At 42.5% G+C, this 25407-nt stretch overlaps 1 protein-coding gene across 1 annotated transcript in view; it reads left to right on the top strand.

The window, feature by feature from the left end:
- The window catches only part of LOC111142412 (additional sex combs like 3, transcriptional regulator), a 150275-nt gene extending 129709 nt beyond the window's left edge, over positions 1–20566 (top strand). The window contains exons 9-12 of the mRNA XM_022495480.1: positions 5120–5216; positions 7280–7385; positions 12091–14041; positions 16838–20566. Of these exons, the coding sequence (XP_022351188.1) occupies positions 5120–5216; positions 7280–7385; positions 12091–14041; positions 16838–20566 (5883 nt within the window). The remainder of the gene's footprint in view (positions 1–5119; positions 5217–7279; positions 7386–12090; positions 14042–16837) is intronic.
- The last annotated feature ends 4841 nt before the right edge of the window (positions 20567–25407 follow it).

Raw genomic sequence — 25407 nt, forward strand, 5'->3', positions numbered from 1 at the left:
GATTGAAGAATTAATACACAAAACAATGAAAAAATATCTTAATATTTCATATTGATTGTATATTAAAACAGTAACATTTGGGATAGGTTGGATTAAATAAAAGGTGTTATTAGAATTTCACATTATTTCTTTTTACTGTTTCAAAGTGACTCCTAAAAATTGAAATCATATATGTGGCTGACATTTATCTTACTGTTAGATGGCACTACTCTAAAGTCTGTTTTACACACAGCCATCAGAGCTATCCTTTTGAAATGTCAGAACTTCCCATTCCTCAGACCAGAATCTGCCAAAGGCTTTCTAGCTCCCTTTTTGCAGAGGGGGTAGGGGTGGGCAGGCTATACAGTGGATCTACAGCCCAGCATGTTTCTTTTCCCTCAGCTTCTGTGCCTCTTCTGTCCAGTGTGTCTCTGGGTCTGCAGGTCTCCTGGTGGCACCCTCCCCCACCCCCCGCCAAGAGTCTGTCTCTGGACTGGCATCCCTTCACTTCGCACACTCTTTCCCGGATGGTTTCAAGACTCCTTCCTTGTTTCTGTCTGGTGTCTCCATGAACATCCCTTATCAATAGTGAGGATTCAAGAGAGAGGCCCATCCTGACCACCCCGCCTAAACCAGCATCCTGCTTACCTGCACATGCTCAGTGTGGGGTGGCTTCACTCTGAATGGCTCCCCTTTGTCTGTAGAATGAAATCCACATTGCTTAGTGTATCTAGGTGTCCCATTATTGTTGGGCTATTTTCAAACTCTCCGACACATCTCTCACTGTTCCACTTTGCAGCCCACATGTCATGCATTCTGAATCACTTACAGGAAACCTAAAATAAGAAAAAAAGTGATAAAGAATATATTAGAGCTTTAAGGGATTATTATTAACTATAGATATATTTGTGTGCAGAATTAAAATTCATTGACCTTCAAAAACTGGATAGGGTACAAGCAGAACTGGCATTTCAACCTTTTGAATTCCATGGATATCCATCCCACAAAATGGATGTTATAACCAATACCAAAGGCAAGTGGATAGACTCACCAATAAGGGGTTTAAACCTTTGTGAAAGGATCTTGGCACGAAGGAATTTTCCTTTACTCATATTTATTTTCCTCTGTAACAACTAAAATGTTCAGGGGTTTTCCCTCCTAATTAAAAAGGTAGCATAATTTATCAATAGTTTAGTTAGACACTTCATTATAAGAGAGTTAAGGGAGTTTTTAGAATGAGCATTTCTAGCATGGGCAATCTGAAAAACAAGAATTTATGGCTCAGCAATAAATAAATAAATAAATAAACCTTTCAGAAATGTTTATTGTTCCAGCTCATTAAAATGTTATGTCTTTTGGACAGTATTTCTTAAAGGCCATAAAATTAATAGTGTATTTTAAAAGTTTTATTGGCACGTATTTCCTAAGTCCAATTTAGCTCCAGTGTTTAATTGTGCTGTCTCATACAGGCTAGAAGTCTGGCAGTTAATATTATTCTCTCTGTTTTAAAAGAAAAACACTTTCCTTCAGGGCTAGCTTCCATATTTTTGAATGTGTTTATTTCACACTGCCTTGCATTTTCATGCGCTGAAATCCCAAAACACTGACAGAGCTAATCTGGATCTGGTATTTCTTTGTATCTTAAAATTATGCTGAAATTTCAATTAATAACTAATCACACTCTTGGCCTGGGAGAATACATGAAATGAAAATCCTGCATATCAACTACCAAAGTTAAATTTTAAATCTTTCAATTGCACAAAGCAAGGGAAGCAATAAGCATTTATTGAGTACCTGCACTGTGTTAGGTGTTGCATGGACTGTGGAAGATTATAAGGCACCATGAAGTCCTCAAATATAGAAAAATCCCAACCTATTCATTGCCTTCTATAAATGCACTTCATAGCAAACAAATTTCTTTACCTCTTCAGGGAACTTGCCTTCCACCTACTAGTCCTATTTAAAATCTACACAATAAGAATATCTCTTCCCTGTTAGTCTTCCTAAGTGAAGTTGCTTTATCTCAAGGCTCCCAAACCACAGACAGACATGCAGAGTCAACATTTGCAGAAAATTTCAGACTTCTTAGAGGCATAACTTTTAGGGGAACTGTCTTCTCTTCATCCTAATTGCCTTTGCTAGATCTCTTTCAAAGTGTTTCATGTTAAGTGCTCTCTGTCATTAAGTCTTTAAAGAGTGGCCAGTCATGATATTTTGGTGAGAAAACAAAAACAAAAAACGAGACTTATGACGAGGGAGTCAGTGTAGCTACAGACTCTGCTAGTCTCAAGCTGGTCTTAAGTTCATCGTTTCCCTTCTCTGATTACCCTCACACTCAGCCAGGAATTCTGCTAGTTTGCCTGGTGGAAGTGGCCCAAACCATCATCCCTGAGGAGTCTGAGCCTTTGGCTCCTGTGATCTTTCTGGCTATCATTGCTATAATCTGTGTTCGCTGTCACCAGCAGACACAGAAGCACCCAGAGAGGTCCTGATGAAGCTCCAGTGCTCCCTACATCCTTCTCTCTGCCTTTGCCCTACAGCAGCAGTTCTCTTTCCTCATGACCGTGAGGGCCAATTATCCTACCTGTCCAGTCACCCCTCTCTCGGCCCACTGATGCACTGGTATGAGAGACACCTAGGAACCAGACGAAGCTTTAGCTACCGTGGAGCCCTTACCATGTCCAAGAGTGTGATGATCGTCACCTGGGGATGATTTTGCCCCAAAGGGACATTTGGTAATATTTGGAGACATTTACAATTGTCCCATTTGGGAGAGAGGTTGCTGCGGGTATCTAGTGGGTAGAAGCCAGGGGTGCTGTTCAACAGCAGGACAGCTGCCACAATAAAGGAGTCTCTGTATTTAAATGACAATAGGGCCGGGGCACCTCGGTGGCTCAGTGGGTTAAAGCTTCTGCCTTCGACTCAGGTCATGGTCTCAGGGTCCTGGGATCGAGCCCCGCATTGGGCTCTCTGCTTAGTGGGGAGCCTGCTTCTCCCCCCATCCCTGCCTCTCTCCCTACTTGTGATCTGTCAAATAAATAAATAAAATCTTTAAAAAATATTTTAAAAAATGACAACAGGGCCAAGGCTGAGAAGCCCTGACCGAGTAGAAATGATTGTCCCCCAGGGACATGGACTTTTATTCTCAGAAGGCCTAGAGCTCTGGCCACAGAAAGTATACTGTCTGCCCGTGGTTTACGGGAGAGAGAGTACAAAGATTCACTCACTCCACCCCTTGGGTCCCAGGCACATGTATTGTGTTGGAGACGCAGGACCAAATGACAGCCATTGGTTCAGTGCGTGGACTGCATTCCAGAGGACAGAGTCCTAGAATTGTCCAGTCAGAAGAGAGGAAGGCTCCAGTCTTGGGGCTGTGGTAGGACACTGAGGTGGGATCCCAGCGTGGTGATAGGACTGTATTACAGTTGTGTGGGTGGAAGAGTTCTACAGGGACCAGAAGCTTCTGCTGTGCGTAGAATACATTCAATGGAAGGACAGGGGCTTTTTCTTTAATGCCACTGTATACACGTACCAGGTACATGGGTTCGTATGAGTGGCTTAATAAGGGTCTCGAATAAAGACGAAATAGCTCGGGGTGAGTAAACAATGATCCGATGAATGAACGAAGCCTTGCCTGAAATTTTCCATGCGCACTGAATGTTTTAGTGTGCTATCCGCAGCTTCTTAGATGAAGAAACTTAAGAATGTCAAGTCTGTGACTTCCCTCTGGATGTCATGATGGCAGCGTTCAGCATACCTCATGTTTATTCACAGTGTCTCTCTTCTGAATCGGATCGACCATTATTCAGTGTAGAGTAGTTGGTATAATGCTGACTTTTAAATTCAGCGTTCTCCTTTGCTCCTGGAGGATGGTTCCGCTGACACGTTCATGAAGGCGTTGAGTGAAATTTTAAAAGAGGAGGATTTCAGTGGTGAAGATGGAATGTGGAAAAGACCACAAGCAAACAGAAGCCTGGGGATGAGAAATCTCCGAGCATGTTTTCTGGGAGCAGCAACAATTAGAGATTAGGACCCGCGAAGTGTGTGGATGGGAGTTAAGAGGAAATCTTTGAAAATGTAATTGGAGCTACAGTTTGCCATGCCTCTAACCAGCAGGTTAAAGCACCTCTCACCGTTGAACGCCAGGTGGCTGCCGCTGCCCTGTGATGCCATCCCTCCTCGGGAAAGTTCCTGAGCTCTACCGGGCACTACATGATTTTTCTCTAGAGCCATGCCGTCCAGATCTATCTTGTAGGACCCAGCTTTGCCTCTGGCATCCAGTTCTTCCAAACGGCTTGCGTCCACCTAGATAGCATCCCCCAGCTTTTACTTTGCACTTCTTAATGCCCATTCACCCTGTGCTTGACACCGTTTGATCTTCACTCCTCAGTCCATAAGCAGCCAGTCAAGGACGAGGCCAGTTCTTTGATCTTCTGTGTCCACAGGCAGACTATCTGCACATAGGAGGTGCAGTAAATAATTGGAAAGGTAAAAGCACCCGGTTTGATGATGCTTATCTGAATCCCTTCTACATGTGAGTTTTTAAAAATTAGTATGTTTCAGGCAAGAGGTCGGTAGCTTACGGTTGCGGGCATTGTGCACCTTACTAGTTAGCTGGTTTTTTGTGTGCATCCAAATTAGAAGATGAGGGGGTATGTATGACAGTGTGCGGGTATTTGTTTTAATGCTTTAGAACTTCTCCCTGTCTAAACCTCAGCCGGAGAAGGAACCCAAGTGATCAGACTGGATTTCTTTAGCTTTCACAAATCTTAGAACATTTAATTTCTGAAAGTTAGTTGAAAGGTGTCAACATGGTCATTTTTAACCTGGTACCATTTACGACATAGTAAAACGGTAAAGATATCACACTGTTTTGGTGAAATTCCATGCATTTGTTTTACTCACCACCAATAATGGAAATGCCTAATAAAGATTTCCTTTAAATTGATGTATTTTTGTTATTGTAATCATCAATGTGTGCTTTTCCTACCAGGAGGTTCCCTTTCTGCTAGGTTCCTTTTTTCCCTTTCTCCCACCCCACACTTTCTCTCTCGCGCATACACCGTTTTCACTTCTTTCCTGTGTACTTTTGCTCTGAATTATCCTTGATGGATCTTGTTTTTGTCGGCTTATTTCCTAGATGGGAAGCGATGGAATTTTACGCCTCAGTTCTTCAGCACTAAATAATGAATTTTTTGCATATGCAGCTCAAGGATGGAAACAGCGACTGGCAGAAGGTAAATTTCTTTTTTCCGTTATTCTTTGGCATATCTGAATACACACAGTTTACTGAGCTTTGCACCTTTCTCTGATTTCCGAGTCTTTTTCTCCCCCTGAAGTATACTTTAATTTAGTAAAAACACCCATTCTGTTCCAAATGACTTCACTAATTCTTTGTTATACTTGGCATTTTTGAGATACAACATTTTTGAAGGAAGCACGATATCCAAAACATAATAAAAAATTTTGATCTATCTAGATTTTCTTTGGAATCATAATTTTAATCACTTGCTTGAGGTCTTATGTATTCTCTTAATGTCCTAGAGCCTAAAGAATTTTCTTTTAATACTTTCTTCCCCTAGAGTCACCATTTCACCTGATTCTTCCTTTAGTCACCAAGCTTCTTGAAAGACTAAAAAATAACCAGTGGTACTTCTTTTTTACTTTCTTACCCACTCAAATTGTTATAGGTGTGACCCTACTATACACAACTAAAATAATGCCTCCTGGAGAATATTAATGGCTTTTTTTTTTTTAAGATTATTTATTTATTTATTTGACAGAGAGAACGAGAGAGGGAACACAAGCAGGGGGAGTGGGAGAGGGAGAAACAGGCTTCCCGCTGAGCAGGGAGCCCGATGTGGGGCTTAATTCCAGGATCCTGGGATCATGACCTGAGCTGAGGGCAGACACCTAACGGAGCCAACCAGGTGCCCCTATTAATGACTTTCTAATAGCAAAGCCCAGTTTCCTCTTTTTGGTCCTTACGTTTTATGTTCCTTCTGCAATTTCTCTCTCTCTTTTTTTTTAACCCATCCAATTTGAAACCATGTACCTTAGACATTCACAATATATTTCAAATTGTTTCCTGAGGCCGCATTGTTGATAGCCATTCCTCAGTTTCCATCTGGAGCTTCTGTTCTTCCATCTGATGACACATGGTGATGTCTCCACCACTCTCTCTGGTACTTCCTCTTGTAGCTGTGCACTTTCACTAAGCAGCCTCTTTCACTGCCTGGTATAGCCCCTATGCCAAATCTTCCACATCTGGCTCTAACTCCTCTTTCCTAATCCTGTGTTCTGTTCCAAATGCCTGCTGGATCTCCCGAGCAGATACCAAGCACCTGAAAACCATAACGTCAGTATTAACCTCACTGTTTTCCCTTCCCTTCACCTTGCCGGGCCTTCTGCCCCCTCTCCATTAATGTCACCTCTGTCCTCACTTCGGAACTTGATCTCTTGTCCTCTCTCATCTCCTGATCCGGTCATGACCTGTCAACTGTGCTCTGACTCTGAATGCCCTTGAACACTCCCGCAGCTGCTGGCTTGACTGTACTCTCTGTTTCTCATCTATGCCATTCAGCAGCCTCCTGGCTGGAGTCCTCCCATGTCTACACCTGGTTTTTGAGCCACTTGTTAGGCCATATACCTCTCTGAGTAGATGCCATCAGGACCTCCCTCTGTCTCTTATAGGAAAAATGTAGAACTCTCTTTAAACCATGTATTTGCTAATTGGCCTCAGCCTACCTTTCCCATTTCATTTCATCCTACTCCTACATTCTCACAATTGGCCACTCAAAAGAACATAAATATACATATTCATATCTCTGTGCCTTGTGAGTTAATTACTTTATAAAAGCGTGGTCATCCTTCAAAAGCTTACTCAAGTACCATTTCCTGTATGTGGTCTTCCCTAATCGATTCAGGCAGAATGAAGTGCCTTTTCTTCTGTGCCCTCACTACCTTTATTCTTACAGCCCATACAGGACTTTCAACATTATATTATAGACAATTGTGTGCCTTTTCTCCCGCCAGACTGATTTCATTAGGGACACTGAATATACGCCACTTCATTCACAGCCCCTAGCATACACTTTATTTGCTGAGGGTTTTAAAGTTCACCTACAACTAAGTGACTATTTGAGCGATGTTCATGAAGAGAGAAGCTGTAGAATATTGTCAGTACTCAGCCTTTTCCTTTGCAACATCCATAAAAGTTTACTCAAATTAATTACATTTTCCTTATTAATCGGAAAAGATATGATCACTTTTACTCAATATATAAGCATTTGCTTTCTAGGAGAGTTTACTCCAGAAATGCAGTTGCGGATAAGGCAAGAAATTGAGAAGGAAAAGAAAACAGAACCTTGGAAAGAAAAATTCTTTGAAAGGTTTTATGGAGAAAAGTAAGTACTAGAGCATTTTTTTCTCATATCTCTCAGAAGGAAATGAAAATGTAATTCTCTGCTTCACATAGCACACTCATATGCTGTAAAACTTAATAAACCAGTGATAAAAGACAATAGTCCCTCAGTGTAAGAAATTGCAGGTAAAATTATAGTGGCATATCAGCACTTAAATTTTTAAAAAATGCATTTTCAAGGGTTTATAACTTGTCCATGAAAATTCATTTTGGACTGAAAGTAGCACATGAAATCCTATAGAAGTCAATTATGGCTTTCTTAACTAGATTTTAGTAAAAATCTCCTGGTTTTAATCCAAGTATATTCATTAAGGAATACTTGAGAGCTAAGTAGTTTTAGACACCCTTAACTCTCCTATTTTTCTGAAAATGTTGACTGTGCGTATATTTAGTCCTTGTTTTGGGGAGAGCCCGAGGTATTACTTTTCACTCCAGCCATCTTCCTCTTTGAGTGTGACCAGGTTTTAATTCATGATATCTCTTCATGTGTGTTTCTTTTTAAGATAACACCAGCCACACATAAGCTTGGAAGCAACTAAATTACATTGAAAGTAGTTTTACCTTTGCCTTACATTTAGAAGGGACGTATTGTACTTGAGCAGAATTAGAGACTCAGATCCCTAAGGAAGAAGAAAGAATTTCGGAGCTGACAATTGACAGTGACTTTAGTTCCTCCTCACAAAGTGATTTTTCCTGGAACTCACACATACGTAATTAATGCCTGGAAGTTGTTTTGCATAAATGACACTGAAGTGGTTGCAGGTAACAATATCTGTACCATTTGATTTAACTTCATAAAATGTCCCCTTGTAAATAGGGAAACCAGTGTCAGAAGTCTCATATGCGTTCTCTTCTTCTTCTTTTTTTTTTTTAAGATTTTATTTACTTATAGGACAGACAGAGGTCATAAGTAGGCAGAGAGGCAGGCAGAGAGCGAGGGAGGGGGGAAGCAGGCTCCCCACTGAACAGAGAGCCCGATGCAGGGCTGGATCCCAGGACCCTGGGATCATGACCTGAGTCGAAGGCAGAGGCTTTAACCCACTGAGCCACCCAGGCAGGAGTCTCATATCAGTGCTCTGCTTACCCAGAGGAGGCTAGCATTTGGGGGAGTGTCCTAAATAGCAGAGTCCTAAATAACCCTCAAGAAGGAAGGCTTGTTTTCAATCTTTCCTAGGATCATGGATGTGTATACATCTTTAAGCAAAACTAGCAGGAAATAATTAATGCGTTTTCTCAAAATTTAAAAATGCAGCAGCCTCCTTATATGCCTTCAGATATTGTCACCGGCAGCAATACTCAAGGCTGGCTGCATCAGAATCCTTACTGGGGCTTTTTTTTTTTTTTAAAGATTTCATTCATTTCATTTGACAGACAGAGATCACAAGTAGGCAGAGAGGCAGGCAGAGAGAGAGAGGAGGAAGCAGGCTCCCTGCCGAGCAGAGAGCCCAATGCAGGGCTCGATCCCAGGACCCTGGGATCATGACCTGAGCTGAAAGCAGAGGCTTTAACCCACTGAGCCACCCAGGCGCCCCCTTACTGGGGCTTTTTAAAAATAGATACAGATTTCCAGGATCCATGCCAGACATACTGACTGGGAATGTCCAGGAGGTGAGCCCAGAAGTATGTGTTTTTAGATGCTCTCCAAGTCATGCTGATGCCCAGCAGGATTAAGAACCATGGAGAATGATATTGCGGACCACCTAGAAGGTTTCCCCCCACCTTGTGTGTGACAAAGGGAGTGTTGGGAGCACCCTCTCAAAGGCAAAACTGAGCTAGTTACCTCCAATGTACTAGTCCTTAGTTCTTGATTGTTGGGCCCTTTTTAAAAATTTTTTATTTATTTTTTTTTAAGATTCTGTTTATGTATTTGACAGAGAGAGACACAGCCAGAAAGGGAACACAAGCAGGGGGAATGAGAGAGGGAGAAGTAGGCTTCCGCCAAGCAGGTAGCCTGATGCAGGGCTCCATCCTAGGACGCTGGGATCATGACCTGAGCAGAAGGCAGACGCTTAATGACTAACGACTAAGCCACCCAGGCGCCCCCCTCCCTTTTTTTAATTCAGCAGAATTGATCCAACATCTCATCTAGATGCCAGAGGTGCAGACATTCACAGGGCTTTCTAGGCTCTGCCCTCAGAGAGCCTGTGCCCCAGAGACCTGCATTACAGTGGACTTTCCTTCATTCACCACGTCATGATTGAGCATACTGGGCTCTGATGTGTGTCTAAGAGCTTTGAAAGTCTTATTTCACTAACCCGCCCAGCCCAATAGTCCTATAAGATAGACACCCTTATTTCACTTTTACATTAAAAAGGGGATTAGGGAACTGAGAGACAGTGAAACTAAGTCATTTATCCAGGTTTACACAGTGTGGTGAAGTGATTTGCTCACTGTCCTCGTGCCACAATTCCTTCTCAGAAAAGGTCACACCTACATAATTTTTTTTACATAAAATTTTGAGGGCTTCCAGACTCCCATGCATAACAGGTTAAAGAGCCCTGCCTTGGAGGGTAACTGCTATAATACTGTGAGTAAGCATGATCCCCTCTTACCATCCCTGAGCTCTCAATACAAACACTACTTTTATTTGACCCTTTCCTTGCTGTAGTTTATCCATAGAGTTTCTGTCCCCTTAACATCATTGGAATTCTTGCTTGTCTTTTTCCATCTTCAGTTACGTATTGGATGACAGCCATATTTTGGACATTCCAATGTCCTTCTAATTTTGTTACTTCAAGATTACTTAAACTACCCCAGTGTGTGAAAGATTGTTTTTCCTAGCACCAGATAAGTTTCAGTTGACATGAAAATTTCGCTGCTCTAACTTTTCCCAAGAATGTTGCCATCCAAACTCCTGCATTGTTAAGATTTGTCTCCTCTAGTCTTCAGGCTGTGTGTTGGAGCTCTCTATTATGGTTCTGATCGGCTTACTCTGCTTGTAACATAGCACTGTTCCCTATTTGCTTTCGTCACTTAGAGATCACCCATATGTGCACTAACTCAGAATGATAGATTTCTGGACTTACCTGTTTTCCTTTGTGTTGTTATGTGGTGTGCTGTGAAAACCAACCTTCTTTGCCTTATGCCATCTTAAATCCATTTTGTCATGGAAATAATAAAATGTTGACATAGGCATATTTTATACGGTACTGTTCTCCATATATACATATATATTATGACTGTAGACACACATGTATAATATATACATTTTATATATTCCATACATTTGTGATACTTAATATTAAAAATATTTAATATGAATTAATAAATTTATTATATCCTTATTAACCAACCAGCAGAAATGTGGCTGCCAGTGGATAATTACTGTATATTTTACACCTAACCTAGTATCAGTAGTATCTCTGCTTAGCCTAGCCCCAAGGGAGCATATTTCTAGTTGATTACTCTGCTTTATCTGTAATGATGTTATTCTGCTCCTCTCAGTGTGGTATAGTTATAAATTGGAGCTTCGTTCGAACCCATCTTAGGGAAAGTTGAAAGAAAAGAGGCTAATTATGAGGGCAGTATTTCCTAGCTTCTTTTTAGAGCCTTCTGAATGTTAGCAAAGAAGGCAATGAATACACCCCAAAAAATGTATTCAATTTTATTTCCCCTTCATTTGGGAGAATTTAAGTCAAAGGTTGAAAATTTCACTGAGGTATTTTCCTGCATGGATGCTTTTAGCTGTATTTCTTCACTCAAATATGTTTGAGAATATTTGTCTTTGTAATTGTCTGTACTCGAACTTCTTTTAGAGCAGCTTATTTCTCCGCCATGTGATGCTGATGATGTCAGTTAGTGTGACAGGGAATAGTGATTTCCAGTATCTTTGGAATTCTGATGAACTTTTCCTTATGACATGAATATTAGGTTACATTATTTCTTAATGCTCTTTGTTATCTTTCATGGAACATCCTTACAGGAAGAGATCACATGAAAAAATTTTAAGATCTTGCCTCATACAAATATAATCTAGTAGAATCAACTTTGTTGACCCCAAATATGTTTGTTATTCTTTAGTGAAATGTCCATGTTGTCTTAAGGTAGACACTTACAGACTAAAATAAGGTTAGTAATAAACCTCTTACATTGGTTTAAGAGAACTTAATCTTTGGAAGTCATTTCAGTTTTAAGATTTTACAACATACCCATATCCCATTGATCTTATTTGCTTATATTGCATCCTCTGAAGACTGTGCAATTTTCTATGATAAAGGTAAATTGCTACTTTTTGACTAAAAAATTTTAGATCTTATCCATTCTTTTGTTTTTCTGCCCATATTTTCTAATCTTTTGTAGAATGTAATTTTTTAATTCCTTTTACATAACATTTGGCAAAGCTCATATCTCCTTGCTTACACAATAAAAATCTGTACCAAATAAGTTAGTAAAACAAAATTTTAAAAATAAATAAATAAATATAAAAATCTGAATCTTTCTTAACCAGAGTAGAGTTTATTTAGTTATGATTATAAAAGAAGTAGAAGAACTAAGTCATCATAAACTAGTTTATATAAATTAAGCAGGTTACTTAGCAATTGTAAAATTAATTTGATGTATTTGCTTTTGTTGAATACACACACACATGCGCGCATGCACACACACACGCACACACACATATATCTCCAAATTGTACCTTTCATGTTTTGTGGTTGAACAATAATTCAATATTTCTAATTTCTGTTCAGGTTGGGCATGTCAAGAGAGGAATCAATAAAGCTCACTTCTGGACCAAACAGTGATGGAGCTGAAAGTAGTTCATGTGGAGCCTCTGGCCTTCCAGGTCTTTCTGCACAGACTCCCTTGGAAGAGCAACAGCCAAAAAGCATGAAAAGTCCAACTTCTCCAGAGCCTGGTTTCTGTGCTACACTTTGTCCTATGGTAGATGTAGGTAAAGATGGAATGGCAGAATCAGACTCAGAAGATATCTTGATCCCTGAAGAATCCGTGATTCAGGAGGAAATTGCAGAAGAGGTAGAGACTAGTATCTGTGAATGTCAGGATGAAAATCATAAGACAATACCTGAATTTTCTGAGGGGTCTGAAAGTCCAGCCAACTCTCATGAAGAGCCTCACATAGCACCTCCTGAAGATAACCTGGAGTCCTGTGTTATGATGAATGATGTTTTAGAAACTTTGCCTCATCTTGAAGTGAAAGTGGAAGAGAAATCCGAATCTCCCCAGGAAGAAATGTCGGTTGTTATCGATCAGCTAGAAGTCTGTGACTCTCTCGTTCCTTCCACTTCCTCTGTGACTCATGTCAGTGACACGGAACATAAGGAGCCAGAAACTGCAGTAGAGACCAGTCCTCCAAAAATAAAAACAGGGTCCTCTTCTTTAGAAGACCAGTTTCCCAGTGAAGGGATTGCTGTAGATATGGAGCTACAGAGTGATCCTGATGAACAGCTTTCTGAAAATGCTTGTATCTCAGAAACTTCATTCTCTTCCGAGAGCCCAGAGGGAGCCTGTACCAGCCTGACATCCCCAGGAGGGGAAACTCAGTCCACCTCAGAGGAATCATGTACTCCAGCCTCCCTTGAGACAACATTTTGTTCTGAGGTGTCCAGCACTGAAAATGCAGACAAATATAACCAGAGAAATCCCCCTGATGAAAACCTTCATGTGTCTTTGATGTCAGAAATATCTCCAATATCCACTTCACCTGAAATATCAGAGGCATCTCTGATGTCCAATTTACCTTTAACCTCTGAAGCATCCCCTGTATCAAATTTACCTTTAACATCAGAAACATCACCCATGTCTGATCTACCTTTGACATCAGAAACGTCTTCAGTGTCTTCCATGCTTCTCACATCTGAGACCACTTTTATATCCAGTTTGCCACTTCCTTCAGAAACATCTCCAATTTCTAATTCTTCCATGAATGAAAGAATGGTGCATCAGCAAAGAAAGTCCCCTTCCCTATCTGAAGAACCACTCTCCCCACAGAAAGATGAAGGCTCTGCCCCTGCCAAGCCACTGGGGGAAAGCCTTCTCTCTCAACAGAAGATTCTGTCAAATACTCCTGAACCCATCAAAATGGGTTCCTCCCTTGTTTCTGAAGCATTTCCGTCGGAGGACTTGCACAGTAAGACTCTGAATCAGCAGCCTTGTAAATCACGTGTTGAAACTGAGAAGGCCTATCCTGCTTCAATTCCAGAACTCCCTTCTATAGAAATGATAAAAGTGAAAAATCATAATGTCCTGCAAAGAACAGAAAAGAAAGGGGCGTCTTCACCATTGGAGTTACCTGTGTTTTCTGAGGAGACAGAGAATAAGGGAAATGAGCTTCCATCAGCTAAATTACAGGACAAGCAGGGTGTCTCATCAGTGGATAAGGCTTCATTTTCAGAAGGCTCTAGAAACAAAACACACAAGCAAGGGAGCTCACAGAATCGGTTGGAGACCTCACATTCTTCCAAGTTGTCAGAGCCCTCCAAGTCACCAGATGGGATAAGAAATGAAAGTAGAGAATCTGAGATATCGAAGAGGAAAACTGCAGAGCAGCACAGCTTTGGAATTTGTAAGGAGAAGAGGGCTCGGATAGAAGATGATCAGTCAACCCGGAACTTACCATCCAGCAGCCCACCTGAGAAGGAACAGCCTCCAAGAGAGGAGCCCAGAGTTCCACCTCTCAAGGTATGGACTAATAATAACAACATTAAAGACAATTCCATAGATAGGCTTTTCCTATTCAGATGCTTAATTTTCAGAATTAAATAAGGTTTTATTCCCTCCAGGTTTTATGTAGCAGTTGATGATCTAATACTCTAAGCACGAGTCTAATATTAAATGATCCTTTTTAAGGATTGCTGAGCTCACAAGATAATCTTAGATGCATTATATATTTAAGGAAAAAGAAGTGGGGAGGGAGAACAGGGCCTGGAGGGGCCTATAGGCCATGAGATGAAGGGTCTTTTGGGAATTCCAAGGTATAAGACGAAGACGTACATGCACTTCGGAAAAGTTGAGAGAGACTTTGGTCCCCAGTCAAAGTTCAGTAGGACTAGGGAAAGTAGTCAAAAGTCAGAGGCGTGCATGAAGGAGGAGAAGGTGCAGGATATCAGTTCATTTATTTTCCAGCAAATATTCACTACCACCATTTCCTAACAGAAAGGACCTGACTTACGGAAGAGCCTCATTAAATATTTCTTGAGTAAATCAATAAAATTCCTTTGCACACTCTGAGGGAAAATGCTATAGATATACAGATATACAAATCTTTTTTTTTTTTTTTTTAATTTTTGAGATAGTAAAGAGGCACTTAACTTCACAGATAATAAAACCTGTAGTGAAACATTCCCATTTATACATTCTCTTTTGACCCCGGGTAGGTTTTAACTCTCAGAAAACAAACCTTTTATATAAATTGTCTCTGCCTAAGTAAACTAAAAATTAAGGTTAATTCAAAAGAAATACTTTGTTTAATTTAAAAAAATCCTAACCAATATGATCTATACTTATTTGGTGCTTTCCTCTTAGTCCATTTATACTGCCCAACGGTAAAGTGCATTATTCCACCATAGGTTTGGTCTAGGATTATAACTGTGTTCAAGCTGTGTTTCTCTTAATCTCTTTCTCTTTACTTTGTTCTGCTCTGACATCTATGTTATGTATGTGTCTCATGATATCCATAAGGCTGACTTTTAAGAGTGTAGCTGCAGTTACTCTGCTTAATAAAGTAACCCCTATTAAATAAGATTCTAAAGATGTGAAAGATGAACATTAAGCACCAATTAAAGGCCCCGCTATTCATTTTAATTTCTGAAGCAGTGGAAAGAAAAATATAAGCATGCTTTTCATAGGGAATATTTTTGAACATAGCAGTCTGTTTTTCTTGTCAAAAGCTTGTTTTCAACGTAGTATATACTTCCCGGGAGATGGATAACATAAATAGATTTGGTGTTTATTTGGCCTTGAGCTCTTGCTTAAGTATAGCTAGGTTTAATTTTTTTAAATGTTTTTAGTTGGTTTTTTTTAAGTAAAGAAAATATTTAAAAGGAAAATTGGAATCACCTCTCTAAATTCATTTTTTTTTCTTTGAAGCCTTTGGATTAGAAGAGAAACATCACAGGTTGGAAAAGGAGAAATGATATAGCTCAGAAAGATCATTTCATCTACCGAAGTTTCAAAGCATAATTCCAGATTGATATGATCCTGTAGTATGTGTCAAGCGTTTATAGTATAAATATACATATGTTAAGAAGGGGGGAGATGTGTTTTCTAGGAAAAGCTTTTCCTAGAGGGAGGAAAACAAAGGAAGCATAGTACTTGTCAGGAGCCCTGAATGGGGAACCATTCTGTCACACCCTTGTTATATGATCCCAGGGCAGCCTACTTTCCCTCCACAGGCTCAGTTTTTTCTACTGTAAATTGAGGGGCTTTAACTAGGTCCCTTCCAACTCTCCAAATCTATGACCCTAAAAATCTATGACTCTCTAATCTATGACTCATGTTTCTAGTGCCTAGAGCGTTGCTATAACATGTTGGTAGTTGAGCCTTGTGCCTCATGAATTTGGGAATGACTGTGAGTCTCTTAATTAGCATGAGTTAGATAGATGCTGTGGGTCGGACTGTTTATGAAATTCAGCAAATTGTAGATTACCGATATCCGAAGAAATTACCCAACCTGTCGTTGCTTTTAGAAGCAGAAAACCAGCGTTGCCCTTGCTTTCATGAAAAGATAATGATACCAAATCCCTTTGGAAAGCAGAGCACTCTCACAAGCATAGTTTCATTCCATCTTTATAACAACCCTGTGAAGGAAATAGACCAGAAATAACTCGTCTCATTTTACAAGTGAGTTTACAAACTCTTATTGTGTGCTGATTATACAGGTATGAGCCAGCGTGCCGGGTTGTATGGGAGTACAGAAAAACTACAGAGTCTCTGGCTCACGGAGGTCTCTGGAGAAAGCAAAGTACACCATGATTTGCCCAAGATTGCAGAATTTCTTTGAGTGAAGGCAGGATGAGAATTCTAGTCTTCGGACTTCTTGGCTAGGGCTTTTTTCTTTGTGGCAAATGAAGAGATAAACTCGTATAGAATGAAGGTCCCAGTTTTCCCTGCCAGGAAGGAAGATAATTTAAAAGCTAACTATCTCTAAGTCTTTTTTAGCTAACCTCATTTTAAAAAGCATGGATTTTGTTTCCATTTATATGAGGCATTAAGAAGATGTTTCATTTCCATACCAAATGGAGTCACCGGTTGATGTTCCTGTAGATGAAAAACAGAGATTAAAAATTTTAATTTCACATTCGTGCCACATTGATTGTCGCTTTATACCCAAAAGACCTATTTGGGGATTTAGGTGTCGTTCATGCCACATTAATGAGAGGACATCGCCCATCTTATCTCCTGTGTTATCACATTCCACCTGCGTCCTCTGTGATCATGTACCAAGCGCTTTCTCTTTCCATTCTCCCCTTCCTATAGATCCAGCTTTCCAAAATTGGGCCACCTTTCATTATCAAGAGCCAGCCAGTCTCCAAACCAGAGTCTCGCGCGTCCCCCAGCACATCGGTCGGTGGTGGGAGGAACACAGGAGCCAGGACCCTTGCAGACATCAAGGCCAGGGCCCAGCAAGCGAGGGCCCAGCGAGAGGCAGCCGCTGCAGCTGCTGTAGCCGCCGCGGCGAGCATCGTTTCAGGAGCCATGGGGAGCCCAGGAGAGGGTGGGAAGGCGAGAACCCTGGCACATATCAAAGAGCAGACAAAGGCGAAGCTGTTTGCAAAGCATCAAGCCCGAGCCCACCTCTTCCAGAACACTAAAGAGTCCCGGTTGCCTCCGCTCGGCTCAAAGGAAGGGCCTCCAAGCTTAGAAGTCTCTTCTACCCCTGAAACAAAAATTGAAGGGTCGACCGGTGTGATTATTGTCAATCCAAACTGCAGATCTCCTAGCAACAAGTCTGCGCACCTCCGGGAGACCACCACTGTATTACAGCCATCTCTTAACCCAGCTAAACTTCCAGAAACTGCCACGGACTTATCTGCGCATAGTTCTGACGAAAATATACCCGTGTCGCATTTATCTGAGAAAATTGTTTCATCTACCTCTTCTGAAAATAGCAGTGTGCCCATGCTTTTTAATAAAAATTCCGTCCCTGTGTCTGTTTGCGGCACTGCTATGTCGGGAGCAATTAAAGAACATCCCTTTGTGAGTTCTGTTGATAAATCCTCTGTTCTAATGTCTGTTGACAGTGCAAATACCACAATTTCTGCTTGTAATATAAGCATGTTGAAAACCATCCAGGGAACGGACACTCCGTGCATAGCCATTATACCAAAATGTATCGAAAGCACTCCTGTCCCCGTCCCAGCCGAGGGCCGCGGTGTCTCGAGCCCCATGGACGACAAGCAGTTGCCACTGCCCAGCAGCAGCGCTGGTAACCTCGTCTCCAGTCAGTACACCTCCGTGCCAACTCCCTCCATTGGAAATAACTTGCCAAACCATCTCTCCACGAGCTCTGTCTTGGTTCCCCCGCCGGGGATGAACAGCAGATTTCCTTCTGAGAAGATAGCCATGCCTGGGGGTGAAGAACAGGCCCCCGGACCCCTGGGTACCACTGTGAGAGCCGCCCTCAGCTGCAGGGAGTCGGCAGCGGCCACAGACGCTCTGGCCGCGCGGCCGCCTATCGCCATGTTTACCGGAAGCATGCTGACCCTCAGCTCTTACGAGGGGCCTCCCAAGTTAAGTGCTGAAAGCTCGGACAAACATCCAGGGCCCCGAAACAGGGCAGACAATTCTGGGAAACCTCAGCCACCCGCGGGGGGCTTCGCACCAGCAGCCATAAACAGATCGATCCCGTGTAAAGTCATCGTGGACCACAGCACCACACTGACCTCCACTCTGTCTCTGACCGTCTCCATCGAAAGTGCGGAAGCCAGCTTGGACCTCCAGAGCCGGTCCGTGAGGACAGAAGCCTCCGTCCAGCCCGTGGCGTGTCCCCAGGTGTCCGTCATCAGCCGGCCAGAGCCGCCGGTGGCCAGCGAAGGCGTGGACCAGGGCTCGAGTTTCATCAGTGCCGTGGCAGCGAAGCAGGAGTGTACCCCGATGCAGGCAGCCTGCCCAAGTCTCCGAGAGGGACCCCTCGTGGGTCCGGACAAACGGAACGAGGTGCCTGCTCCTAGCCACAGCTTCGCCGAGCAGGCACGGGGCCCAACCGCTTTCAAAAGCGAAGCCGACGCAACCTGTAGCAATCCATATAACCCAGGCAGCCGGATTTGCTGGAACGAGGAGGGGATGCGGGGCGCAGGACAGCCCCTGGTGAGTCACCCCGCTTCAAGCAAGCAGAAAGAGTATCTGGAGCAGAGCTGTCCTAAGGCCATCAAAACCGAACACGCCAGCTACTCCCACATGGCAGAGCTCCACCCCAGGAATCTGATAACCAGTGTCGCTCTCCCCGTGAAGTCTGAACCTCATGAAGTGGACAAGGGCTTTAGGATGGACACCGAAGACTTCTCCGGCCCCGAGCTGCCTCCTCCGGCCACGGAGGTCACCCCCAGTGGGCAGCAGACGCAGAACGTGAAGGCTCCCACCTCTGGTCCCATGGAAGAGGCGATTTCCTTGGCCGCAGACCCCCTGAAAAGGGTTCCCAGCGCGGGCAGCTCCGGCTGCCGACTGTCCTCTGTGGAGGCCAACAACCCGCTGGTGACCCAGTTACTCCAGGGCAACCTGCCTTTGGAAAAAGTGTTGCCTCAGCCCCGACTGGGAGCCAAGCTCGAAATCAACAGGCTTCCTCTGCCTCTTCAAACTACCTCAGCGGGGAAGACAGCCCCCGAGCGGAACATCGTTGAAATGCCGTCCAGCTCTCCAAACCCCGACGGGAAGGGCTACCTGGCGGGGACCCTCGCGCCACTACAAATGAGGAAGCGAGAAAACCACCCCAAAAAGAGAGTCGCCAGGACTGTGGGGGAGCACACTCAAGTGAAGTGCGAGCCAGGGAAATTGCTGGTGGAGCCAGATGGGAAAGGGGTGCCTTGTGTCATCAACTCGGGCCTGACTCCGCTAGGAGGGCACAGCCAGCCCTTCAAGCAGGAGTGGCTGAGCAAGCACCCCATGCAGAACAGAATCGCGCCCAGCCCCGAGGTCAAGCAGCAGAAGCGGCTGCTCCCCTCCTGTAGCTTCCAGCAGAACCTCTTTCATGTCGACAAGAATGGCAGCTTCCACCCTGACGCTGGTACCTCACACAGACAGCAGTTTTACCAAATGCCGATGGCTGCCCGGGCCCCCATGCCGAGCGCAGCCCTGCTACCGGCCTCCGCCAAGACCCCAGTGGGCTGTAATGCGTTTGCCTTCAACAGGCATCTCGAACAGAAGGGACTGGGAGAGGTTGGCCTTTCTCCCGCACCCCACCAGCTAAGGTTAGCCAACATGTTGTCCCCCAACATGCCCCTTAAAGAAGGTGATGACGTGGGAGGGGCTGCACACGCAATGCCAAACAAAGCCCTTGTGCACGCCCCACCCCCGCCCCCTCCCCTTCCACCCCCTCCGCCCTTGGCCCTGCCCCCGCCTCCCCCGCCGCCACCACCACCTCCTCTACCTCCACCTCTTCCTAATACAGAAGTCCCATCCGATCAAAAGCAGCCACCGGTTACCATGGAAACCACTAAGAGACTCAGTTGGCCACAGTCCACGGGCATATGTAGCAATATAAAATCGGAACCTCTTTCTTTTGAGGAAGGTTTAAGCAGCAGCTGTGAACTGGGCATGAAACAAGTTTCCTATGACCAGAATGAAATGAAAGAACAGTTAAAAGCATTTGCGCTAAAAAACGCAGATTTCTCTTCCTATTTGCTTTCTGAGCCACAAAAGCCTTTTACCCAATTAGCTGCTCAGAAAATGCAGGTGCAGCAACAGCAGCAGCTCTGTGGAAATTATCCAACAATACACTTTGGGAGCACGAGCTTCAAAAGGGCAGCATCTGCAATTGAAAAGTCCATTGGGATTTTGGGAAGTGGCTCCAGTCCCGCCACGGGCCTGCCTGGTCAGAACGCTCAGATGCCCGTTCAGAACTTTGCCGACAGCAGCAACGCGGACGAATTGGAACTGAAATGCTCTTGCCGGCTGAAAGCCATGATTGTGTGCAAAGGCTGTGGGGCCTTCTGCCATGATGACTGCATAGGTCCCTCCAAGCTCTGTGTAGCTTGCCTGGTGGTGCGGTAAGAGCTGAGGAAAGATGCAGTATCCCTTTTCAACACGGAAGAGCCAAACGGCGTCAGCAGCGACAAATTGAGTAACTCAGTGGTTTATATCGTGATAATTTATTTTACTCTGGAACAGATTATCTTTTCTCTCTGGGATTCTTTACTTGCGTTTCCCAGAAAGGGGAGATCGCATCCCCAACCGAGTGGCCCAGCGGCATGTCTTTTGCATATTAAATTACCATCCCCAGCTTTGGAAAATTTCTGTCCAAGTGTACACAGGTCACTACCCCATTCGTTTTGTTTCGTTTTGTTTCTTTTATCCAGTTGTAGATAGGAAAAGGACATTTTTAATTACTTATTGCTAACCAGAAACACAGATGTAGAAAGAATGGTAAAAGTGATTTAAGGTGGTTGGTTATTCGTTCTTCTGTAGATTAACCATGACAACAAGAGTTTTCACAGTTGACTCTTCTGGACCTACCCTTACCACAGTGATTAAATCATATTTGGAAAGGGGAATCTGATTTAAATGTATGATTCCTTGTATTTGCTCATATCACAAAAGATCCATTAAAGGAGGTATGCCATTAATGAACTCCACTGTCCTTATTCTCTTCCCTCCCTTTTTACTTTTTCCAGAGACTGGCAGAATATCCGATCTGCCTTGGACATTGTGCACACATTGTAGTGAAATGTGTCTTATACCTGAAATTGTAGTGTGGGCCTCAAGGCCAGTAATCTGGTTCGAGCCCTTCGACACCTGATACTGTAAGGTCAGTCGACCGAGAGAAGGCCAGAGGCCCACAGGCCCACGGGATTTCAGAACATCATGTGTAGCTTTTAAGAGCAAGTATGAAAAAAAAATGCCCTTAAAATTTAAAAAGTCAGCAAGTAAAATGCTGTGTATGCAAACACATAGAAGTGGGTTGATAATGTAAATATTGGTCCATTCTGTTTACTCTAATACAACTACTAGATATTAAAATGGGGGGGGGATAATTGTACCCTTTGTTGATGATTCCAGTCCATTCTGGCTTCTGACTCTGCAGAGGTTGGCCCCCTCCCTTTTAAAGCATTGTTGATGATAAGAGGAACTTCAGAAGGCTGATGTGTGGATCTACTTCTGAGCAGTTTTCCCCTCATGATTCGCAATCAATATCATTAATTATATTTGACTCCGAAATAGCCCTTATTTTAAAAAATCATTCTAGGAATTGCATGTTTTGTCCCCCTCCCCTCCCTCAGGTGAATTCAGTACATTCTTCCTCATATTTGGGGGAGTAGAACTGCTTTTGAAAATGGGATACTGCATCTTACAGATAACGTCGGTGTTTATCCAGTAGAGGCTGAGTGTTGAGGATTTGAGCTACATTCCACATACTTTGGCCACCCCCGTGCCGGAGAACAGCTGTAGTTCAGCAGGCTCTGTTCCCTAAAGCAAGTTCAAAAAGCACATGCACACAGTGGGAAGATGAAAGACAGCAGAAACCACGCCCATTTAACTTCAGATTACAGAGCACAAAAGGTGGAGTGCCATTAACCCATTGATTGATTGTGGCTGTAGAATTTTTTAAAAAAAGCAAAACATGGGATGGGGGACGGAAATCCTCTGTATCCAGGGTAAGAATGACAGACATTCTCACATCAACATAAACTTTAGACATTCCCTTAAAACATGTCTTAAAAATTAACTGGAGTGAGCAGAGATTACATTCCTGGAGAAAAAAAAGAAAAGAAAACTTGTGATTTTTTTGTACTAATCAACCACGGTGTATGTTTTTTTCCCCTCCATATTTATTATTGTGATGTTGCCAAATTTTATTAGGTGATACAGATGTCTCTTTTCTTAATACGTTGCTAATAGGTAAAGATACTTAGGAAGAAAAGCAGAGAAGGGTCTGTCTCTGTGGCTGAGATTTGGTGCCTCGGTGAGGTCACTTCGGTTTTTCACGGTGAAATTAACACAGTTAGTGACGGAGAAAGAGAACAGCGCACTTCACCGGCCCCTCCCCAGGAATGCAGCAGAGGTCCCTGCTCGCTCTGCACCAGGTTGTGTTGGGGCAGCAGCGTCCTCTCTGTGGTCTGCTTGGCTGCAATACCATCTTGGTTCAGAAGAGCATGCTCTAGTCTCACAGAGGGAACCCCTACATGTAGACACTTGCATACCAGCCCCCTCCAAATCCACCTGCTGCCCGACCAGTGTCAGGCACTGTCCACACCAGCAGATTCAAAATCACTACCGCAGTAACTGACACGGGATGTTGAGGAAACGCTGGTCTACCAGACTCTGTACTTTGTTGATGAGGTACAGTTGAAGCTGAAGCGATACTGAGCTCATTATCAGTTCCATCGTTATGGAACTGCCTGCAAAGTACTTAAACTTTGGGAATAATAAAAAAGTGTCCTTCCGTATGTTTTGATTTTTTCACAAAATAGGTGATTTTTCACATAATTTTGGAGAACCGATTGTTGATCGTGCATGGATTCCGTCACCCAGGTCCAAAGAGGATAATTTTTCTGTGCCCTTTCTCTTTTTTGCCCCAATTCAAATTCCTGGTGTTTGCATATGGTTTATATTAGTGAAAAATTAATATCTTTGGGCTAAAAAAATAATGGAAAGAAAAATTCAGAAGTAAAATATGGGTCAGATGTTTTACAAGTGTCCCCTTAATATATATATATATGAAAGACAGTATACTTGGATTAGGTAAGTAGGTTCTTAGTTTCCTGATTTCCACAGGTGTCTGCCTATGTGCAAATGTAGTATGTTATTTACTACATGGTTATTGTGGTGTAATGTGCAAATGTTAGTGTGTGCATTATCCTGATTATTGGACACTATGATATCCCTATCAGGAATAGAACTTGCACATGTAACATGTAATTTTTTTTTTTTTTTTTAATCACAAAGGATGTATTTCCCTAAGCACTTTTGGAGCAGGGGAGAGGAGAAAACTGCTATTCCCCCATCCCCCTCCTCTATGATATGCATATGCCTGAAGTGTTTAAAGACATTTAGGTAGTTAATGGGCATGTTAATAAGAACCTTCTGATGCAAATTCATTTTCAAAATGAAAATAGTTTTCCTTCCCCAAAGTGAGAAGAGCAGAGAAGTTGGTGAACTGAGCACCATAGTTATATATAATATTTCTCTGGTAAGGTCTAGTTTGAAGAAAAAAACTTGAAAACAAACCTTTGAGGTTGAGCCTGGTTGCTATAAAGACTTCACGGTGGTATGTGTTTCTGGGATGAGCTATCTAGGAGGTTTAGGTGACTTTGAGACCTTGAATGTTCTTAGTCATTCAGAATAAACCTACAAAACCCAATGGGCTTCTGTGTATGGCGCTTCGTCACGCAGCCGAGAGTAAGAATGCATGATGTTGTAGTCCCATTTTAAACACTCGCACAATTTCCACAGAGGAAGTTGCTGTGGCCTTGGGTCCCCAGTTCCTTCTGTCTGGTGAGGCTCCAGGTCACAGAGGCAGAAGCCAGGCTTAGGGTTGCCTCCTCTCTCCGGCGTGGAGGCCAGCACCGCGCTAGCTGCCTGCTGGGAATGAGCCCGCTGAGCGTGCAGAGCCCAGAGTCACTGTCTTTCTGTGTTTTTAGAGAACAATGTGAAGAGTCCTAGAAAAGGAACTCGTCAGACTGTCAGGGGCCGACGTAGCCAAAATGTCACTGAATATAAAAATCTTGTCTTCAGTCCTCATGCTTTGTCACTGTAAAGCGAACAAAAAGCATTTTTACTATAATTTAAAGGAGCTGCTTTTTTATAGCACATACTATTTCGCTTTGTACTATATTTGATAGTTGCAGAATAATTTAGACTGTAGAAAAACTTTGTTGTATTTGTACTGTTCATGAATGTTTCAAAGAAAGTGCTTTACTTGGTTGCCATAACTTTCTTGTACTGCTGTATTTTTCCCCTGCTTCCTGGAAACCTAATCTGATTCATATTTTCAGTACAGTTTTTTTTTTTTTTTAATGTGTGTGTGTATTTTTTTTCTTTTTGGGTCAGTATTCTGAATGTTTACATCTGTTTGACATTAGCCATTTAATGCCTTTAAAAAAAAAAAAAAAGGCGGTATTACTCCTACAGTGTAACAGCAAAATGTGAAATCAACCCAAACATAACATGCATGACAAACACAGATTGGGGGCGAAGGCCCTGAACATCCAGACATTTTCTATCAGCATACAGAAAAGTAAAACCCTCCTTCAGTCCTCTACCAAAGAATATATTATTCCCACAGGAAAAACTCAGAAAAGGTGTGTAAAATCCTCAGAAGGGGGAGCAGTTGATTCAGTAAGACTGCTACAATTTAATACTGTTATGCTTGCTTTGATACCTGACTAAATGTGACTGAGTGCAAGGAGCATTTAAACAATTTTTAGACAGTGTTTTGTTTAGAATTCAGGGATCATGCATTCTTTAATGGTGCTGTTTGTTTTTTATTTCTTTTCTACAAAGAAAAAAAAAGTGTTGCCTACAAAAGTGCTCACAATACCATAAGTTAAATGAAATGAAATGTTTGTCTCTTCATGTTTCTCTGTTTTTCCCTTTCTCAAAGTAACAATTTGGGTTTCAATATTAAAATATTCTGGAGAAAATAAAGAAATTAAACATTAAATAATTGTCATTTTTAATTTTTTTATGAAATGAGGTAGTTACATAAAATGCGTTAATAAATACATTGAAAATTTTACTTAAAAATTATAGGGAGAAAAAACCCCACATACTTTTAAATTACCTACCCTTTCTGGTTTGGTGAATTGCCACGCACAGTTATAACTACTGTTAAAACTGTCAAAACTGAAAGCTCTTTGCAATTAATAGTATCTACTGTGTTTATCATTTAAAAA

This window comes from Enhydra lutris, unplaced genomic scaffold (assembly GCF_002288905.1).
Source record: "Enhydra lutris kenyoni isolate GAN:26980312 unplaced genomic scaffold, ASM228890v2 scaffoldscaffold8, whole genome shotgun sequence".
NCBI lineage: Eukaryota > Metazoa > Chordata > Mammalia > Carnivora > Mustelidae > Enhydra > Enhydra lutris.